Source organism: Patiria miniata, unplaced genomic scaffold (assembly GCF_015706575.1).
Source record: "Patiria miniata isolate m_02_andy unplaced genomic scaffold, ASM1570657v1 HiC_scaffold_5, whole genome shotgun sequence".
NCBI lineage: Eukaryota > Metazoa > Echinodermata > Asteroidea > Valvatida > Asterinidae > Patiria > Patiria miniata.
The window spans coordinates 35137563-35159457 of record NW_024037072.1 but is presented as its reverse complement, the minus strand read 5'-3'; the positions used below and the strand labels follow the sequence as shown (position 1 = coordinate 35159457).

Below are 21895 nucleotides of genomic sequence, written 5' to 3'. Positions count from 1 at the left end.
TTTGTAAACATTTCCAACGGTGGTCGGCCGACCAGCGTTGGAAAAACCTAACTATTTTTCAACTACTGCTCCAAAAATACCATTTGTTCAGTCCAAATTTGTTTGCTATTGGTTACATGTTCATGAACGGGTGCAGGCCAGCTAGACTGGTTCCCTTGCCTTACAATTTTCCATCATAAATTGATCCATTTTATCTTTTGTGGAGTCAGGGAGCCAGACTACTTGAACATTTTTGTTTTTCTTGGTTTTTCCAACCTTTTCGAACACAAAACTTCAAAAATGTCAGTGTAACAATATTTGATCTATTATACTAACCTCTCAAATAGTTCATTTCTGAAAATTACGGCAAAATCCAATGATGTACATTCCCTTTAACCAATTTAATTTTAGGAATAGATGGTGGTGTACGTAGTAGCTGCCTTTTGGGGTTCTTTTTTTTGGGGGGGGGGGAGGGGGAGGCATGGCCCCGTCGCCCCCTTGGATCCGCCCTTGGGCTTTCGGCACACCGCACATCAGGTCCGCCCCCGGCAGTAACCTCTCTGGATCCGCCATGAATTTGACGAATTATGCAGCTCAGATCAGAGAGGCCATTTTTTATCGCGAGAGGGGCACTGTTGCTTTTGACGGTCAGTTCATTTCAGTGACCTTTTTATTCGCGTGAGGCCGAGGATAGGAGCACTATTATTTTTAAAGGCCAGTTTCCCATGAGAGGGGCATAATTTTAATGTCGCGAGCGCGCAGGGCATGCACTAATAACATTGTGCTTCCGAGGGGCAGTTTTCCATCTCGAGGGGCACAATTTTATTATTGCGAGAGGGGTATTTGCTTTCGAGTGGTAGTTTTCCATCTCGAGAAGGTGGCAATCTTGTTAATGCGAGATAGGGGCACTTGTGTTTAGAGGGCCAGTTTTTCATCACAAGAGAGGAGACAATTTTATTTGTAGCGCGATGCATATATTTTTATGCGTGTACTTTGGAGGGGCAATTTTGTTTTCATCTCGAAGGGGCACATTTATAACCGCGAGAGGGGCACTTTTGTTGGCCTGGGCAAGTCCCCCCCCCCCCTTTCCGGTTCCGCCGCCCCTGTTCGACGGTATTTAGAGCATCTGTCGCAGAGCTCTGAATTCTGTTTTGTGGCGCATTGAATTATTTATAAAGTGCAATGTTCTGCAAAACTATTTATAATTCTTTTCAAGAGTTATTATTAAAGTCATGCATGTCACAGTTGGTCCAGTTGCAAAGATGGTCCGCGGGTACGGTCCGCGAGTGCGCCCTCTAGCGTTATAGATTATTTTATCGGATATTTCTTACGCGGATTTCCAGCAGTCAGCCATCATGGCAGTTCTGTGGCTCGCAGTCGCTGATTAGGCCGATGCACCTCACGCATTTTCTTAATTTTTGCCCAGTTTTTACTTGCACTCGATGAGAGTGTTTGGTTAAAATGGCACCTATGCCACCAACTATACAAAGTGGGGAGAAGAGAAGTGATCGAGACAGGAAGTAAGTAATTATAGAGGCGAAGATTAACACTAGGTTTTGTGACGTAAACTCTCCTGCTGGTTGCTCACTGCGCGGTATACGGTATGGTAAAGAAAAGTAGCAGACTAAGTTTTAGTCCCAGCCTGGCGATTGTTTTTGAAACTTTATTTTTTGTGTCCCAAAAAGGAAGACTTGCTGTCTTTTATTGTTTCAAATCGAATCCTACATTTAATTGCAGAATATATTTTTTTTAAATTTCTGATTCATCACTCTGGAGAATTTTTTCAAGGGAAATTTGAAGTCCGAAATTGCATTATTTTAGGGGGATTCCTAGCCCAGGACCAGGTGGACTCCCTTTCCTCCCTATGTAACGGAGGGAGTCCAGGGTATGAAGTGCTCAAAACCGGGTGGAAAAATTTCTGACCAATATTTTTAATATTTTTACCTCTTTGGAGAAGCCAATTTTTACGTCGTAGTATTCTATGTGTCCTTATCTATTGGGCCGCTGGGTTCAGAAGTTCCATATGCGATGCTGACCGACCTTAATCTGGAAAATAAACTCGAAAGCAACGTTAAACTTGTACGTGTTTGTAGACTCTTTTCATCAGTTTCTCACCGCCGAGTCTATTCTAGTCGTACATGATGTACGTCTGTGCAGCGTGTAGTCTGGTTCCCTAGACCGGACAATTATTCTCGACGCTCATATCACGTCTGGTCCGGGGGCCAGACTATGCAGCATGAATATGCAGTGCGCACGCGCGATTTGCTTAGTAACCACCCTCATACGCACGCGCACTTACTTGAAGGCGCGGTCGCTAATCCAATGACCTAGCGTGTTTTCGCGCCAGTTAGCAGAAACACGTCTCGGCTTTGGTCATTGGTTGAGCGTTTTCGTGACATCGGTTGGCTGGAGTGACGTCACGGTTCCAACCAAAACTAAACAAATGAGGGCGCTAGCGTGCGTGCGCGCTTTCGTATGCACGTACTTTGTACATGACGTACGACTCTGGGAATAAACTGATGAAAAGAGACTACAAACACGTACAAGTTTAACGCTGCTTTAGAGTTTATTTTCCTGATTAATGTCGGTCAGCATCACATATGGAATTCCTGAACCCAGCAGCCTAAGGCTAATAGGTAAGGACACATAGAAAATGTAGGCGTGAAATAAGCTTCTGTAACGAGGTAAAACGTAACAAAAATCTGGTCCAAATTTTGGGTGGTCTTATGTAGAGAATTCTCATCCTGGACGTTAGTCGTAATGCAATGCAGACTTCGTCCAACCTGGGCTAGGGGGATTCCCAAACTCGTGAATACAAAGTCACTGTTTTTTTGTAAAAGCTGATGGTTTGGTGGGCAATGAATGCGCGATGATTTGTTATAGCACTGATATGAAAGGTTCTCTATACTATTGCTAGCCCCATAAATGTGGCCTATTTACTGGACTGCCTCCGTAAACATAGGCCACACATCCACATGTACAAAAATCGTGTCGACGGAGCCAAATTTTGATTTTCACATTTAGGCTTAGTTTGTAGGTTTTTTTGCTTTAGAAGCATACTCACCCTCTTTATAGGCTAATCAGAAAGTGCTGCCTTTTTCAGATGTATATTTTTCGTTAAATTTCCAGATTCATTTTTACACGTTTGCGTATCAAAATTTCAACATGAAATTTCACAAAAATTAGACATCTGAAAAAGGCAGCACTTTCTGATTAGCCTGTAAAGAGGGTGATTATGCTTCTAAAGCAAAAAAACCCTACAAACTAAGCCTAAATGTGAAAATCAAAATTTGGCTCCGTCGACACGATTTTTGTACATGTGGATGTGTGGCCTATGTTTACGGAGGCAGTCCAGTAAATAGGCCACATTTATGGGGCTATACTATTGCCAGATAATGTCATTAGAAAACGATCACATTATCCTGTAGACTTTTGCACACAATAACCAAGTTGCTGTCACACATAGGAGATTGTGTACATATTCATTGTTGTTTGCATTTTTGTATGTGTGAGTCCGTGATATTTTGCATTAATTCCTGATATTACTATGATAAAGTCACCTGCCTTTCTATTTTTCAGATCAAGGGGAACTGTTCCAGGAAAGTAAGTTTGAAAATGTTCTCTTGAAAAATATTACTTTTAAAAAGTTTTATGTGACATTTACTTCACAGTGGGATCTGTTGTAAACCAATATGATACCCACTGCTCAGTATCCAAGGTTGCTGGTAATGGCGAATTCTTTGAACCCTTAGTTAAAGGGAATATACAACATTTGCAAACATCAAAAAACAAGACTACAAAATTATTATGAAACACCTTGCTGGATTGTTAGTGAATGACCGTCTAAAAGCATCCTGTAAAATCATGGCACCTGGTGTTAGTCTGCATTGTGTTTGCAATCGATTACACACCTATGAACGGGAACAAGCCAGCTAGACTGGTTCCGTGACCTTACAACTCCCTGACGTCTATAAATTGCTCTGTTTCATCTTAAGTGGGGTCAGGGAACCAGACTACAGGACCATGACTGTTTTTCTTGGTTTTCCTAGCATCTATCGAACACAAAACTTCAAACAAGTCAGTGTTTCTGAAATACTAACCCCCCAAATCCATCCATTTCTGAAAAATACAAATGTTCCCTTTAAGGGTCTTTCCAAAAATTTGGGCTCAAATGTTTGGTGTTCCTGTTTCATCTGATATGATATTTATAAATTCAGGACACATTCTCTGATGTCTTCTATCTCCAAGAGTAATCATGCGAACCAAAGTACTTGCCTAACAAATTTTAAAAAAAAATAGTTTGAAGTCTCAACGATACTTGCATGGCAAATTACACAGGATAGGTGTAACAGGGACACAAAAAGTCACACTTTTGGACCCTAATTTATGGAATGACCTTGAACAACATTTTCATAATTTGACCAACAGGTCGGATTTGGTATGCCGCATCAAGTACAGCAACAACCTCCCAGACATACCCTTTGACCCCAAGTTCATCACCTACCCCTTTGAGGCCAACCGGTTTGTGAAGTACAACGCCACCTCGCTCGAGCGCAACTACAAACATGAGCTGCTGGCCGAACACGACCTGGGGGTCACCATCGATCTTATCAACCCAGACACTTACAGGATAGATAGCAGTGGTAGGTCTGGGTTTCTATTAAATTTTCACTTTTTTATCGGACCTTAGCCTAAATTGCCTAGGCCCTTTTGGCTAGGAACCGTCTTCAATCCTGCAAAATCCTCCAATTGCCACCAATTACATTATTCACTAAAATTGGATTCAGCCTCAGTCCTTTAATATCATCCTGGTATTTCTATATTTTGTTCTGTGGAGGGGTGACCATTGCCTCATCAGTCCTTATAAAAAAAAAGTATCCCGGTCTTGTCAAAAATTTCAAAAATAATGGTAAAGCTATCCCACAACAATTTAGACCATGAGTGGTACAACTATAGAATACAGGGCCACTCCATTCTATATCCGCGCATCCATGGCTGCGTGGATGCGCAGTCGGCTCTCTATAGCGCCCTCTATTGATTTAAAGTTACTTCATGCCCACCCCGCATCCAAGGCATCCAAGACATCCAAAGCCGTACGTCTCACAGTATACATGTACATATACATGTACTACTATCTTGGCTCTCTATAGCGCCCTGTATGGATTAAAATTTACTTCATGCCCACCCCGCAGCCGCGCAGACATCCCAAGCCGCGTGGTCTTAATCAGTTTACATGTACATACTACGTACTTGGCTCTCCATACCGCCCTCTATTTACCCATCCACTGTCTCATACCTGATCCTATGATCATTCTATTCCTAAGTTGCATCGTTCTCTAAGGAGTGCCATTCTGCTCGACAACCCCACTTCTCACATCGCATCCAACTACAAAAAAAAACCTTTTCCAGGGTGGCCCTGCATTCTATAGTTGCTCCCATGATATATTATAACTAACATTAATTTATGTGTCTTGTTTCTTCAATGATAGCTTATCTGGACCCAGCCGATGAGAAACTACTCGAAGAGGAAATTGCAACGCCAGGAGACTCCAAAAGGTAATGTCTCCAACCTGGCTGCAATCTATCAAAGGTTTAAGACATATCACCAGTGTTGAGTCCATTTACTGACTTTTCAAAGTATCAGATTGTGTAGCAAGAATCAAGCCAAATACCATGGCTTTACCGATCAACTACTTTGAATGAGTAAGCGTATCCAGATAAGTTCCAGAAGAACTCAAGAGTCCGAATTTGAGTTGTTTTGCAAATTCTTGCACATTATCAGCATATCACTTTGTCCAAGTATGGACAGTGGTCGAGTGGAGGGTGGTTCAAGTCCCACCCGAGTGATTTTTTTCCTCACAATCACTCTTGGGCAACACTGACAGTGTTTAGAATATGTCGGTGAAGGGCAAAACCCAATTTTGATTAAAAACCTCACCCCGACGCAAATTCCATCTATGAATTGTCCAAATATGCATATCCCTATCTGTAATCAAAAGACCATACTAGCTAGTGTAAATGATGGGCAGTCCTCAAGTTCCATAAGCAACCTGTGAAATTTCCCAGAGATGTTGCTTATCTGGATTCTCCAACAATGCTGTGTCTCAACTTGGGGAAACTGCATCTTGTATCTGACTGGTTTTAGGCTGATTTTTGCAAATCATGTACGTACATGTAGACTAACTACATGTAGGCAATGTATTGTGTAGTTGAGCACTATAGAAATGGAATCACATTCATCTCAAGTCCTGTTAACCAGTTCGCGCCGGGATTATTTTGACATTGACCGAACCCTGGCATGGGATTGTTTTCACAAACCTTGATGCCAGACTGGTTCAGACTGACAGCTGCTGGTAGCACACCCTGATATTTCCGGCCTCGCTTGCTGCGAGCGGGTCGCAGACAGATATTTCCGGCCTCGCTCGTTGCGTGTATACACATCATCCGATGTGAACTGGTTAACAAGTAGTAGGGGATGATCTGCCTTTGTTATGATTCATTGGAATTGACATCGTAACTAGACTTTGGATTGGGTGACTTGTGACTGACCACTCATGACTTGTGATTGACTTCTGATAACATGTGACTGACCTCTGATGACATGTGATTGAGTTCTTATGACTTGTGATTGACTTCCTATGACCTCTGATTACGTATGATTGACTTTTTCACTTGTGCCATGTGGTTGACCTCTGTTGACTTGTGATTGACTTCTTATGACTGGTGATTGAACTCTTGTGACTGACTTTTGATGACTTGTGATTGACTTCTGAGGACTTGTGATTGACTTCTTATGACCTCTGTTGACTTGTGCTCGACTTCTTCACTTATGCCATGTGGTTGACCTCTGATGACTTGTGATTGACTTCTTATGACTGGTGATTGAACTCTTATGACTGACCTCTGAGGACTTGTGATTGACTTCTGATGACTTGTGATTGACTTCTGAGGACTTGTGATTGACTTCTTATGACCTCTGATAACTTGTGATTGACTTCTGATAACTTGTGATTGACTTTTGAGGCCTTGTGATTGACTTCGTATGACCTCTGATGTGATTGACTTTGTATGACTGCCCACTGATAACTTGTGATTGACTTCTTATGACTTTTGATGACTTGTGATTAAGTTCTTATGACTGACCTTTGATCATTTGTGACTGACTTCTGATGACTTGTGACAGAAGTCTGATGACTTGTGATTGACGTCGGATGACTTCTGATGCCTTGATTACAACTCTTGTTTTTTTGTATCTCTGTTTTAGATCGCGGCAGCACACCAAGGCCGTGTCTTGGCTGAGGAAGACAGAATACATCTCCAGCGAATACAACAGATCCCAGTACAGCAGAGACAAAGTAGAAACAAAGTAAGAAGACCCACCACCATGGGCTTATTTCAGACTTCTAACCATCTTTCTTATCAATGTGTAATATTAGGATGCATTGGAATTCCATGGCCGTGGCCAGCAGTAATGCACATGTCTATAGGCAGTGGTTGCAGGCTTAGCTACCTCCAATGTGGCATATGTAATTGCAAGATGTCAAGATGCCGGACTCAGGCAGTGCATGATATAAATGTGGAAACTATTTTGAACGTCATGCATATTAAGGCATTTCACATTTGTGACAGCAAAATTTAATTACATTTATTCAAAAAAAAAAATCAAGGTACCGGTAGTTACAGCAAAATTTCATTTTGTTTATGCAAAGAAAAGGTTTAAGTCTCTTCAGTCCTTGTTATTTATAGGTAAAAATGTTTTGAATAGTGTGTAGGAAAACTTTCTTGTTTTTTTATTGGATTTTGCTAGTTTTTAAAAGTATTCTTCCCACTTGTCCGAAACTAAAAACATTTCTTCTTATTCTCATACTCAAACTTACCAACCTCAGAGGGAGCTGAAGTCATCCAAGTATAAATCACCCCCAAAAAGAGGGCTTTTAAGAAACACATCAACAAGTCTGTTTCTTTTATTGAATGCGTCGGAACACTTGTTATTTTCCAACTCAGGGTAGCCTATCATCTGAAGAAGCAGTTCAACGAAGAGAATTTATACAAGGTAAATCTTGTTCCTTTTCAACCATTTCTATCCTGAACCATCAAAATCCTCACCCAAGTTTCATACTGTTTTAACCCAAACCTTCCCAAATCCTCCAAAATCCTCTTTGCAAAATGGAGGATTTTGCAGGATTGAGGCTACATTATTATTATTAATCATTTCTGGTAATGAAACCAAGGATTCCTCAAAAGCGCCCTAGGCACTGTAGCTCACAAGCCTGAAGTAACCTGTGGAGAGAAGACAATGAGAAGAAGTTACAGTTTTAGAGGTGGGAGGAAAAGCCCGGAAGAATATTCTGGGGAAAACCCACAGAATCAGGCAGGGACTGAAAACCCAATCCATATATTGGCCCAGGCGGGATTCGAACCCGAGTCACAGCGGTGGAAGGGAAGGAAAGTAGCGCTACGCCAACCTGACTCCCATGGCAAAAGTGTGTTGCTGATTTCGGAGGATGCACTGTGCCAAGGTCCTGGGCCGAACCTTGTGTTATTTATGCTCAGGTGTGCATACATTTAGGCCTATATTATACTTGAAATCCTCTGCACTGCTCCAGGATGTCAGTGGCTCTGCTTCAACATATTGACAGTGATTGCCGGAGGATCTTGCAGGATTGAGGCAGTGGTCACCCTTCCAAGGACCACATTCAGGAAATAACGGTGGATTTTGCAGGATTGAGGCTGTATGCCATTTTTACACTGAGGCAGTTGGAGGATTTTGTAGGATTGAGGTTGCATCCTAGCAAAAATGCCAAGGGAGTTAAGGTTGATGGACTATTAAAGATGTACATGTTCAGTCACTGTAACTGAATGTAGCAAAAGGTGTCCAAGTATGAAGAATATAACTTTTGAGTTAATATCAGGCCATACTGGATTTTAGCCATTCAGGTTAATGAATGCCATGGTTGGGGGATTGAGAGTCATACCAATCATGCGTTAGTAAAAGGCAAAGTGTGTTTTGCCCAAACTAAAAACCCATGGGATTTTCGCTGAAGTATGTGGACAGTTGCAATGAGGAGTAAATGTGGAGTTAGGCTGGCTCGTGTAATTTTTTATACAATTTGCATCTATGGTGATTTTGTTTGATTGTTATAAGTTCCAACCCGTCTTCTTTTTCATTTCGGGGGAAGTCGTACAACCAGGGATGTAGTCGAGTCCATCACAAGTCCAGTCACAAGTAATTCACGAGTCCATTCACAAGTCTAGTCACAAGTAACAGGATGAACAATGACAAAGGAATGCCTTTGTCAAAGATCATTTAAATAGTTTGTGAGTTGAATTGGGACTGGAGGACTTGTGATGGACTTGCAGGGACTTGTGATGGACTTGTGATGGACTCGACTACATCCCTTCTTACAACACGCTTCGTTGATCAGCATAGTAACTGTGTGATTTCTGTCATTACTTTTTGTCTTATTCATGTCGTTATTTTTTTGCCAACTGTCAGGACCAAGCAAGTCAGATTGCGGCGATAGAGAAGACATTTGAAGATGCCAAAGTACCAGTAAGTCTAAACGATCGCATTGATTAGGAAAATTTGGTATGTGGTAGTAATATGTAAGGAATGCTAATTATTTGATGACAGTACTATCTGTATACGCTGAGAAAGTGTGACGTCACCTCCTCCCCAGGTTAGGCTCATTTCTCCACAGCGGTTCATATGCATTCCTTAACGACAACTTTCATGTACGTTTTACACACACGATCACAGACAGCAATTTAACAACCGACTTTCATTAAACATTTTCACAAATTAGTACCTGAAGATGGTTCACTGCCTTTCAGCAGATTGTCACCACACCAGTTACAGCTGCAGTCGTGCTTATTTTGGCTTCAACGAGGAGCATCAAGCCAATTATGAAACGGATTCACAACAGCCATAGTGAAGCCACGGTGTTCACTGGGCCTTTGCAGTGCTCGCGAACCTGTAACCATGGTTGTATCAAGTTGACGTCACAACTACGCCAGCAAATATTTACCCTCCTATGCAAACATACATTCTGTGCCAAGTTGTCCTTGCAGTCAAAATCAATCGGACCATTTTCAACCCTCAAGAATCCCCAGCCCACATAAAGCAGGATTGACTGCCTTGGACTGCTTAAGTAACTTGATACAGCTATGCTTTGACTCCGGGTGAGTGACCACAACTTGCCTGCTTTGTCTGTTGACCCAGTTTGACTAGTCACAGTGCTTGCTTGACATTATAATCTGACTGCTGGTGACTAGCCTTTGTTAAAAGTATAGCAGGGGAAGTGGAAGTGAAGTTTGACTGTCTGGGACTGCTTAAATAGCAGGAGGGTTAGTTTATATTACGACAGTATTATCTTGATGGGTTATTTCTCACAAACCTCTTTTCCTCTTTTTGTTGTTCCCAGATTGAGCAGCACTACAGTAAGCCACATGTCAAGCCAGTAGAGATCCTCCCTGTGTTCCCAGATTTTGATGTGAGTGTTGACTAGATTTCGCTCAAATCTGTAACTTTTCCTGATTTCTTCCCTATTATAAAACCCACCAGAAATTGACATTTAACAGTAAAAAAATGTTTGAATTCTATTTTTTTTGTAATGATGACCCAAGTGCTTGTTTCTTAACTATTGAGTTTGTATTTTTTTAAATACATTTAGAGACCACGTGACTCTACGTATGTGCTTTAATTTTTTTGTTCACAGGCGAGGGAGGAATGTGTTTATTTGACGAAGTTTTGAGTAATTCAACTTTCGTCAGACTGCTTTGAGAATCTTGTATTTTTTCATGAAAAATAGTGACACTGTGGAAAATAGTTCTGAACTGACACAAAGTGAAACTAGAAATACCAAAGTATGGGGGAGTTCTCCCTTAGTAGTGCATTAGAATAATTGTTTTGCTGGCTGAAGGGGTAACAGACGAATTCTGACAATCGGTGACAGTTTTTAATCAGTATAAGGGCATTCCTTTTTAATTCTTTGGTTTTCGTTTCTGACTGACGCTTTTTGGGGCTCCTGACCATAGAATGAAAAAAAGAAGTTATTACCGCTTACCCTGTGTGGAACCCCCTCTAACAAAAAATGTATGAGTGATAAAAATATGAACATCAAATAACAATGCTCCAGACTATGAGGCCACGACACTCATGATATCAACCTGTAATAATCTCATTGCAATAAACAAAACAAGAGACAATATTTGGCTTTATTTTACTTTGTCATCTATACGGGTGCAACTGCAATTTTATTTTATCTTCAGATTTTTACAATAGCATGAAGATTCTTTTAAAAAAATTTCAGATTAATAATTTTTGCTGACCGACCGTCCGACGGATCCTACTTCAGAGACCAAAACAAATTATGAGAACCATAGAAATAAAAATGGATGCCCTAAGGTTAAAAAAGGAATTTGAGTGGACTTGGAGCCTGCAACCTATGAAAAAACCCAGAGTTTCCAGCTATGTGGCTACCAATTTGTCAATGTCTTTGTTCTTGTGGCACTTGTGATTACCACTTTTTTTCACCAAAAAATTTTACCCAAAAAATACAAATGTTTCAGATGCGCTCTTGTATTACATACATCCTGAGGACAGACACGCAAAGAGAGAACGACAAATTCTTTGTTGTCCTCAAACGTACATCTTGTGCTGAGAATGGTCCTCGAATGCAAGTCTGTGTGCTTAGTCTACGGGAGCGTGTTATACTATAGGAACAAAGGGAAACACAATGCCATGTCCTCAGATGTAATGTTAAAGTGCGACTGTGCGTTCACGTCTGTGGTTGTTGTTTTTTTCATTCAGATGTGGATCCATCCTTGTGCCCAAGTCATCTTTGATTCTGACCCGGCTGTCCGAGGCAAATCAGTGAATGCACAAGTCGAGGAGATGTCACAGGCTATGATCAGGTATGCCTAATAGGCCTGCAACAATTATAAGGCCAAAAAGAAAATCCTAAAAAATTCCATGCACAGAACTTTTTCAAAAGGAAGTAGATTAGTTTTCCGATAAACTTTGTGCCTTAAGACACTTTTTATTTTTTGATCTGACCTTACTGGTACAATTTACATCCCAAATGAAGCACTGGTCAATTAGTGGTCTTGGAATAACTGATCCAAACTATGTGCTTGCTCTGCACATAGTGGTACAACCCTACGGTGTTGTAATCTAGTCCCAAGTCCACACACATCCATCACAAGTTAGTTTCGGGTTTTTTAGTTAAGTCACAATCTATTCACAGAAACAGCGACATAGGCCAGCACCCAATTTCACAAAGCGCTGCGATGTGTTGCAACTTGCAATGCGTCATATGATCCATTTCACAAAACTTACGATGTGTTGAACATGTCATAAGTTCCTTGAAAACGGCTCAAAATACGTCGCAAGTTTCCAGGTGTCTAGTGGTCATCGCAAAATAAGAAACGTCCATTTCTCAGCCAGGTTTATGCCATGAAAATTACATAAATGAGACTATAATACCGAGACGAAGTTGTGTGTGAAGTTGTAAATGGAAAATGCATAGAATTAAATATGAATTAGCCTGGCATATTGCTGTTGAAATTTCAAAGTAGCTATCAGTCCACCACGAGCTTGATTCCCTTTAAAACACCATCATACGCCCGCCATTTTGTTTTACATTTTAAAAAATCTTCGAGAGGAGATCCGACCACTCTTTGCTGAATATCAGACGACTATTTACTGTACGTTGAATAAAAACATGTAACAGTCACCGTGTTGTGTTATAAATACACCGACGCGTCGCACTTACGTGTTTTGTGAAATGAATCACAGGACGCGTCGCATCTGAGACGCATCGTAGGGATATGACGCGTCGCATAGCTGCGATGCATCGTAAGTTACAATGAGTTTCATGAAATCGGGTGCAGGATTCCTTTGCCGTTGTCAGGCATGCAACTTTTCCTTGGATCTGCTGATTTCCTCGTGTTTGACTCCTCATGAATGCCATTACAAATAGAAAAACACTGTGCAAAGTCTTGTGTGGTTTGGAATTTCCTCGTTTTTTCTAAATTCGCAGTTGCATGCCTGCGTTGGACATCCACTGTTACTTGTAAATTGACTCATGATTTACCTATGACCAGACTTTTGATGGACTCAAGTACACCGCTTCTCTCATTTGACAGAAGCTATGTTTATTTAATGATGGCTGCATTACTCACCATGCTTACTGACAAGCGTACCCACAAGAATCCGACCAAAATGAGTCAAGGACAACTCGGCTGAATAACTGTGTGGTTGTTGTGTTCACTGATCTGGTATCTAGAGGCATGGTGGACGAGGCAGGGGAGCAGTTTGTCGGCTATTTCCTGCCCACCGAAGAGACGACGCGGAAGAGAAAGCGGGATTTCGTGGATGAGGTGAACTACGTCGACGACGAAGAGTAAGTTTGAAACTAATAAAGGACACTTCAAACTAAGTTGCTCCCTGCATGTGGTTTTAACCAGAGGGGTGCGTTTGCATCTTCTGGACACCCATTTTCTTATATAAATGAATGTAAAAGTATAAAACTTCATCAACGTTGATGCTCTGTTTTTCAATCAACCCTAACTCCCTAGGCATTTTTTGCAAGGATGCAACCATAATTCTGGAAAAAATCCTCCAACTGTCTCCATGTAAAAATTGCATACAGCCTCAACCCTCAAAATCCTCCGTTATTTCTTGAATGTGATCCTTGGAGGGGTGACCACTGCCTCAATCCTGCAAAATCCTCCAGCAATCACTGTCAATATGTTGAGGCACAGCCAGTGACATCCTCCAGCAGTGCGGAGGATTTCAAGTGTAATATAGGCCTAAATTTATGCACGGCTGAGCATGAACAACACAAGGTCCGGCCTAAGACCTTGACACAGTGCATCCTCCAAAATCAGCCACGCATTTTGCCATATAGCCTCAATCCTGCAAAATCTCCATTTTGCAAAGAGGATTTTGGAGGATTTGGGAAGGTTAGGGTTAAAAGGCAAATTTGACACCAAATTTACACAGTTCCGTCTGAAAGCCATGAGGCTGCAGTGTTATTATTTAAGACCCATGCAATTTAGGGCTTTCACTGACCCACGTGATGCAGCCTACATCGGGGTACCAGATGTCAGCTTCGCCATTGTAGTAGGCAAAGATCGTATAGCGCTGCACAATGTAGGTACTAGGCAAGCCTTCAAGGCTGCAATAGATGGCATAAACTGTGAGAAAACCCCAGTGCTGATTCAGCAGGATTATGACGACCGTACATGGCACAGGTAGTAAATGATGCAATTTAATAAAAGAATTCACGGTTGTTTTATATTAAAATAAGCCCCACTGTCTAGTATACAATGTGCGATGTGCTTGCTAATGCTAACCAAACATTTGCCTACTGCAATGGTGGTCCATCACGGGGCCACCGACAGTCAAGTGGTACTTTGACGTCATACAATCAAACCTATAGCTCGACTCGAGAGAGTTATACTAACTATTGTACGCAGTCTTTCACATTGCGTTCTCTAGAGGCCACTTTTAAAGGCATGATAGTATACAAATGCAACATTTTTTAGGGCAAGAAGTACGAACTTACCGGTCTTGAGGAACCAATAACTTTGCACTTCTTCTCCGAAAAAAAATCAGGCCGTATTTTACCTGTTTGAATGTATCATCGACAGATACGAGTATAAGCTGGCCCGGGAGTATAACTGGAGTGTGAAGAACAAAGCCAGTCGAGGCTACGAGGAAAACTACTTCATTGTCTTCAGGAACGGCAAAGGTGTCTACTATAATGAACTGGAGACCAGGTAAGAAAAAACTGAAATAATGTGAGGCGTTCTGGCAAAAGGAGACAGAACTGGGTAGAGGTCAAAATGAGGGTTTGCTGGTACTAGGAAAGAGAATAAAATTCTCCTTGCAATACTGTTTGTTGCACTTCAATCGGACATTCCGTTGACAAGTTATGGCTGTTGAAAGTTCGCATTTATCGACATGTCAAAAAAGTGAAATACTGCGAAAAAGGGCTTTAAAATTTTGACTATTTTGTAGTTGTAAAAATGGGAGATGCCAATTGTTTTTCCTTAGAAATCTCTTTTATTTTACACGTTTTCCCACTGTTTCTTTAAAATATGTGTAGTAGATAAATCAAAGATTACAAATATCAATAATTCTAAACGGAAAAAAAACACCACCCCCTTTTGGGGTTTTTTTTTGGTGCATTTTTCTCTACTTTGGCCTGTGCCCAGTTTGGTCTCATTTTGCCAGAACCCCTCGCATGTATGAACTAATTTTAAAAATGCTTTCCCAGACTACAACCAACAACGTTGGTGACTCAATTTGAACTCTTTATAAATTTTAAGTTTGAAATTATTATTATTATTAACTCAATCTTAATATTGGAGAAAAATATCCTATAAAATTGTTGCCTTGCATAGTCCAGATGCAGTGAAAAACATGATTTGACAGACCTGCTCATGTACAGAGGAGATAATTATAACAGTGTCCCAATATTGAATAATTGGTTGGTTTTTTTTGTGGATGTGAACTGCTTCAGGCTATTTTTTGTTCCACCACATGTGCATCATTTTTGGCATATCCCACATCACATTGAACAACACATGTAAACACTGCCTAAGGTAATGTTAGTGTTATCTGTGTCTCTTATCTGCAGCTGCTAATCTTAACTTCGACAAAATCGCCTGCGGCCATTTTCATGAACACCAATACGCCTTCTGGCATAAAAGATAAAAGCTTTTAAGTTTGATAGTGTGACTTGTCGCATTCTTTTCCTGTATATGGACATTGACTCTGCATATGAAGGTGCCTCTGGTATGCTTATGCAGGGTGAGTCCAAAAAAGTGTAACCCAAACCCCCAAAATTATATTTCATATTTTAAAAAAATGTGTAGCACCAAAAATAATAATGACTGGAAAGCCAATTTCATAAGCTACTTTTAGATGAAAAAAATATTGAAATTGCTCAATCTGTTCAAAGAATATCACCATTTAAACACAATGACCCTAAACCTGTCTCGTCCATAAATGCGATTTCAAGAATCGTCGTCACAATTGTCTTCAAACATCACTAGCGATAAAACCTCAGTTTAAAAGTTAAAAATATTCAACAAAGTCCTTCTGAAGGCCCGTCTTTTAAAAAAAAGTGGATTTAATAAATCATAATGTTTGCCTAAGATGTTGTGTATTACAGTTGTTGAAACAAGTATTCTGTGTCATTTTCTTTGTTGTTCCAAACAGTCAAAACACACAATAAATTGCTTTTTAGGGTCATTGCATTTAAATGGTGATATTCTTTGAACGGATTGAGCAATTTCAGTAAATTTTTTTTTTATCTACAAGTAGCTTATGAAAGTGGCTTTCCACTCATTATTATTTTTGGTGCCACACATTTTTTTAAATATGAAATATATTATTGGGGGTTTGGGTTCCGCTTTTTTTGACTCGCCCTGTAATAACCCTATGGCACTGTCAGGTCAGATTATGGGTTTTTCTAAGAGGTCCTGTCCCCTGCTTGTGTTCTTCTTTTTTTGTTTTATTTTAAGGAAAAATAAACTGTTTGACAAAACAGTGTGACCTATCTGAATGCATTTACTATACAACCTGCAGAGCTCACCCAAGCATTGAAAAGGAAAGCCCACTTTAACACCCTGACATGGACCATGTTAAGTTTCTGTATCTGATCATACAGACTAGAAACCGACCGCCAACCCAAACATTTAAGCATCTTTTGCATGTTAGTTTTTGCCCACAAAAAACACAGTTTGTCAACACTTTTAAACCGTTTGATTTCAAGAGATACACATGCAGTGCAGAAGAGAACAGTTTGGCAAAAGTTGCCATCACGCGACCACAACGTCCAGTCTTGTAATCAAATGTGACATGGACTATAAGAAAGATTCCACTAGGATCGAAACGTCAGACCCTATTAATTGTTTGATTCTGATATTTCAGGTCAATCTGGTAAATTTGCAGCAGTTTTATTCATTTTCACCCTGAAAACCAACTCCCTTGAAAGATCAGTCTCCCCATTTGCAAAAATCCTGGACCTGCTCTAATATGTCCAAGTTGTCTTGGATTCTTTTGAAACACAGGGTCAGACTCAATAAGAGAAGAGCCAAGGACAAGGAAGGCCCATCAACCAATTCCATCCTGGTGGTCAAGCACAGAGAGCTAGCAGACCCGGAAGTGGCTCTGCAGGTATTGGCTTTTAGTCATGCTGTTATTACTTGATAATTATAACATTGAACAAATTAGAACTTGACTGGAGCAGGGATTTGAACCTTCGACCTCCAGAATTCCATCCAGGTGCTCTACCAACAGCTATCCAGCCCTATGTTGGCGGTTTCGCGGTTCTGTCAATGTCTTTGTTCAAGGGTGCCAGTCGGAAGCCAATTCCCGGTGTATGCCATGTAGCCAGGGATCACACCCAAAGTCATGATGCTAGCAATGTCAGCAATGCTGCAAGCCTTGAAAATAGCAAACAGGGACCCAGCATGGAGAGGGCTTTCGTTATAATTTATATGCGCATATTAGTTTCCCTTTGTGGTTGATATTTGACAACTTGTTATTATTTATAATATAATTTCTGGTAAAGAAACCAAGGATTCCTCAAAAGTACCCATGGCACTGTGGCTTGCAAGCCTGAGGAAACCAATATATAAAAGACCAAAAAAAGTTGCTCTTCCTCTTTTAGAGGTGGGAGGAAAACCCCAGATAAATATTCTGGGGAAAACCCACAGAATCAGGCAGGGACTGAAAACCCAATCAACATGTGGATCTTGGCAGGATTCGAACCGGGGTCACGTATGTGGTAGGCGAGGAAAGAACCACAGCACCAACCTGACTCAGCCAGTGCACCAACCTTACTCCCAAAAAAAATGAAACCATTTGGCATTTTGTTTAAAGTTCATCCAAATTTCAGGACGTGCTAAACAACAGAAGATAACTTTCGTAGAAGGGTTTGTTATACAAGAGTTCTTGAAAAAAATTCTCTTATTCACTCGTGAATGTCTTCCTCAACAGGAGAACAGGTTATCCCAGCTTGATAATGTCATACACGAAGAGGAGGAGGAAGAAGAACCAGAACAAGAAATGGAGGCGGCTGAAGATGGAGAGGAGAGGGGAGAAAATGAGGATGAGATGGAGACACAGGAGGAAGAGGCTGGATTAGAAGGTGAAGAAGACGAAAATGAGGAGAGAGAGGAAAGTGGTGATGAGGCTCCATCACAAGAATCAGGTAAGCTTGTATTTTCTGTACAAATTTCACTTTAACCCTTTGCACTTGAACACGTATTACATTGTACTGCAATGTATTTTACTCCTTGATAAACTCCATAAAAAAATAGTGCTGGGGGGGGGGGGGTGTTCTTGGCAGAATATGGAATAAAAGGCAGAGTGATTTGGGGCAGTACATGGATTAATGCGCTACTTCAGAATGTCAAAGGGAAGTTGGCTTGTGCAAAGAATGTGTTGTTGGTTTCTTAAACAGTGGAGTATTTTTGGTGGATTCAGGAAGTTTCCTTTTGAGAGGTGAATACAAAATACTGTAATTATCTGACCTTTACCAGATGCAGAGAACGTGGCCAGTGGCAGCGAGAAGGCAGAAAGCGAGGCCGAACAAGAAGCCAGCGAAGCCGAAGAGGTCCAAGAGAGAGAAGACGCAGAAGAAGAAGAAGAAGGGGAAGAGGTGCAGGAGGATGAGGTGGAGGAGGAAGCCAAGAGCGGTAGCGAGAGAGAAGACGAAGCCGAAGAAGCAGGAGAAGCGGAGGAAGCTGCGGCTGGAAGCGGCGACGAAGACGTGGAGGATCGAGAGGTTGAAGAGGAAGAAGAGGAAGAGGAGGAGGACGAGCAGCGAGGCGTGGAGAGAGACGAGGAGGAGATCTTTGGCAGCGCTAGCGATGCGGAGTCGGGCCAGGCATCAAGCGGGGAGGGGGACAGCGATTGATGGACTAGGGTGTATGGATACCGTTCTTTTCACCATAGGATCTGTATTACAATGGACTCTGTGTACAAGTATCTCCTCAATAGTTACAGAGAAAGTCAGGGGGGGGGGAGACTGAGATGATGAGACTGATGCTCACTTGAAGACGCTATGGGTTCTTGCAATTTTAGAATGAAACTAGCAATGGGGAAACGCAGTGTGCACTGGAGCTCTCATGATGAACATGCACCATCAACTGTTCACCGTCTGCCAGGTCATGCTACGATAAGCATCACAATACAAAGTTATGGCAGTTTGATGACATCTGCATTCACTGTACTCCTTCATAAATTGTGGATTGGGTTTCATTTTTTTAATGTTTGCTAATCTGTGAACTTACTACACTTGCTGGTTTGTTCTCAACTGTCATTTTGGAGAAACATTTTTAAAATAGCATTTGTTCCTAATATTTGGTCAGTGTAAAACTTATCGAATACCAGAAACTTAAATGCCAAAAACAGTCTTATATTTGACAGAGAAATTCATAAAAGCTCAAGTACCCTGAGTTAGTGCTTGCAGTATCATGTTGTGCCACAAGAATGTACAAAAAAATGTAGGCCTTTTCAGCCATGGTATTCACACATACACACTGTAGTAACAGTGTATGTCAAGTGAGGATCAAGCCATATAATTTTTGTGTTGCCTAAATGAAGTTTTGAGAGACTCTAACCAGTCCTTAATTCTGTATGACCGTAGATCATACATGTGTGTATGTTGAAGTTTCGGTTAAGTTTTTGCAAAAAGTGTATAACTTCTACATGCTTTCATGGATTTTGATGAAACTTGGATGCAGGGACCCTTGGGTGGGAAGACACAATTTCTCCATCAGATTACTGAGGTCAAAGGTCATGTAGGGGTCCTTAGAGGTCGTTGTTCAAATATGCTTCAAATCTTTTTTGTCTACACAGAATTTGATGGATTTTATTGTCACTTGGATGGAGTGATCCTTGGGTGGGGGTTCATCACAAGTCTTCCGAAATTGGAGGTCAAAGGTCATCTAGGGGTCATTTGAGGTCGTTTAAAAATGCACAATTGTTCACTTGTTCACGAAAACACAAAACAGATAGGGATCGACTGCAGAAAAAGGTGACACATGCGATCCGCGGATCACTTGTTCACCCTATCTTGGGAAACCTTCAGAATTCTGCAAAATTGTTGTACCAATGTAGATACCAAAGAATTGAAACTATAAAATATAAAAAACATATAAAATTGCATGGACAACAAGCTTTTACAGTTTCTATTTAATTTTTTTCAAAGCCGAAAAAGAAATTGACTTGTGCGGGGTTTGAACCGCCAACATAGTGCTGGACAGCGCAGTTGGTACCGTAGGGCTACAGAACTGCAATCCGGAGATCATAGGTTCAAACCCCGCTCCAGTTAATTTCTTCGTTCAACTTTGAAAAAAAAAAAATTATAATGCACCTACTGTAGTCAGTTTCCCTTTGAGGGGGTTTTATGCGGTTTTTCCCATCAACGGCCTACTAGATATTGCTTGGGTCTTCACTCAGTAGGTGTGCAGTAATATAACCATTAATGACACGGGTTTGGGGCGACGACTCGTTCCATTATTGACATGTTAATCCAGTGATGAATTAGATATGGCATTGCTGATGGACCCTAAGACAGCCGAAGGGTAGAAGCCGTCTTGCAGATGATGTGATTTGGATTTCAGTAGTCACGCTTTCAGTCCTTTTTTTAATGAAATAAATTTGTACAGAGCACATATTGAGTCTGTGTTGTTGGTCTGATTTTATTTTCCTTGCGTAGGCATGCTTGCATTGTTCACCTGTCAAGTCTCATCTGAATCCTACATTCTGAAATCAATTTCTGACTATTTCGCCTTTAGGGCAGTATTCTCCGAGACGAAATCCACAATTTAGGGGAAAAAAATGTTTGGTTGTCGACAACAGAAACCTACACCCTCTAAAAACGTGAAGCAGTGAGTGTTTGGTTCATGGTTTCTATGGTGGTTGGTTTCTATGGTGGTTAGCATGTAGTGATTCAGGATTACTTGATGTGAGTCACAGCAGTGTTTCCTCATGTGGCAACGTCTTAGAATTTAAGATGTCACCACCTTTTCCTTGCCAAGTTATCCACGCAATATTAAAGAGCTCGGTCACATTGTGTACCTAAGTGAAATCTAAGAGCACCCGACATCTGAACAACTGATTGTGCCAAGATGACTGCATGATGAATGTAAATGGAGAGAAGGTGATTAATATTTTAAGACAGCAGGATGTAAGACTAGACAAAATAAAAGGTCTTCAATTTCCTTTTTTCCCTTTTTTTTGTGGTGAACCCTAATTACAAGGCTTCCTCCGCTCAATCTGATATAGCTTGCTTTCACATGTGCAGCTGCAATTCATAAGCACAGTCAATTGACCTATCGCCGTTTGCGAGATAGCCACGCCCCTTAGACAACCCTACGGAGTTTTTGTAGACTAAGATTTGTTTGTCTCAGAGTTTGCGCGTCCTGCGTCCATTTGTATATCATGTAATTGGGCAATATTTCACAAGCTGCGTTGACGCGATTCTACCGCGGTAGGTCAATATCAGTGGGGTACCCAGGATTTTTTTCAGTGGCGAGTGGGGGGGGGGGGGGGCATCAAGGGCTGATCCACAATAAAATCTGCCCAAATTTTCAGGTGGCAGACTAGCAAGCCAGGTGCTGCAAATTTGAGGGGGGGGGGCAGATCTTCAAGGGGGCACCCTTTTCCCTTTTTATCTCTTTATTCATAATTATTTCTTAAATCCATAGGGTGAAGGGACTTGCCATCAAGTTAAATTTGTGTACATCCCCTTTTGGTTAAATTACTTTTTAAAAAAGAGACACTTCGTGGCAAGGGCCACCTTTCATTTGGCACTGGGAATGTGTGCATGGTGGGGTGGGGAGGGGGGGGGGACCGTGCCCCAGGCTCCTCCCATCTCCCATTCCA

At 41.2% G+C, this 21895-nt stretch overlaps 1 protein-coding gene across 1 annotated transcript; it reads left to right on the top strand.

Moving 5' to 3' along the window:
• Nucleotides 1-1307: 1307 nt before the first annotated feature.
• LOC119741128 (RNA polymerase II-associated factor 1 homolog) lies at nucleotides 1308-20688 on the top strand. The gene is made up of 14 exons (XM_038216819.1): nucleotides 1308-1499; nucleotides 3559-3582; nucleotides 4408-4622; nucleotides 5469-5535; nucleotides 7244-7345; nucleotides 7984-8032; nucleotides 9476-9532; nucleotides 10404-10472; nucleotides 11792-11895; nucleotides 13269-13385; nucleotides 14638-14766; nucleotides 17068-17173; nucleotides 17999-18212; nucleotides 18544-20688. The coding sequence occupies exons 1-14, from the start codon at nucleotides 1441-1443 to the stop codon at nucleotides 18918-18920; spliced, it is 1689 nt and encodes a 562-aa protein (XP_038072747.1). The 5' UTR covers nucleotides 1308-1440; the 3' UTR covers nucleotides 18921-20688.
• The last annotated feature ends 1207 nt before the right edge of the window (nucleotides 20689-21895 follow it).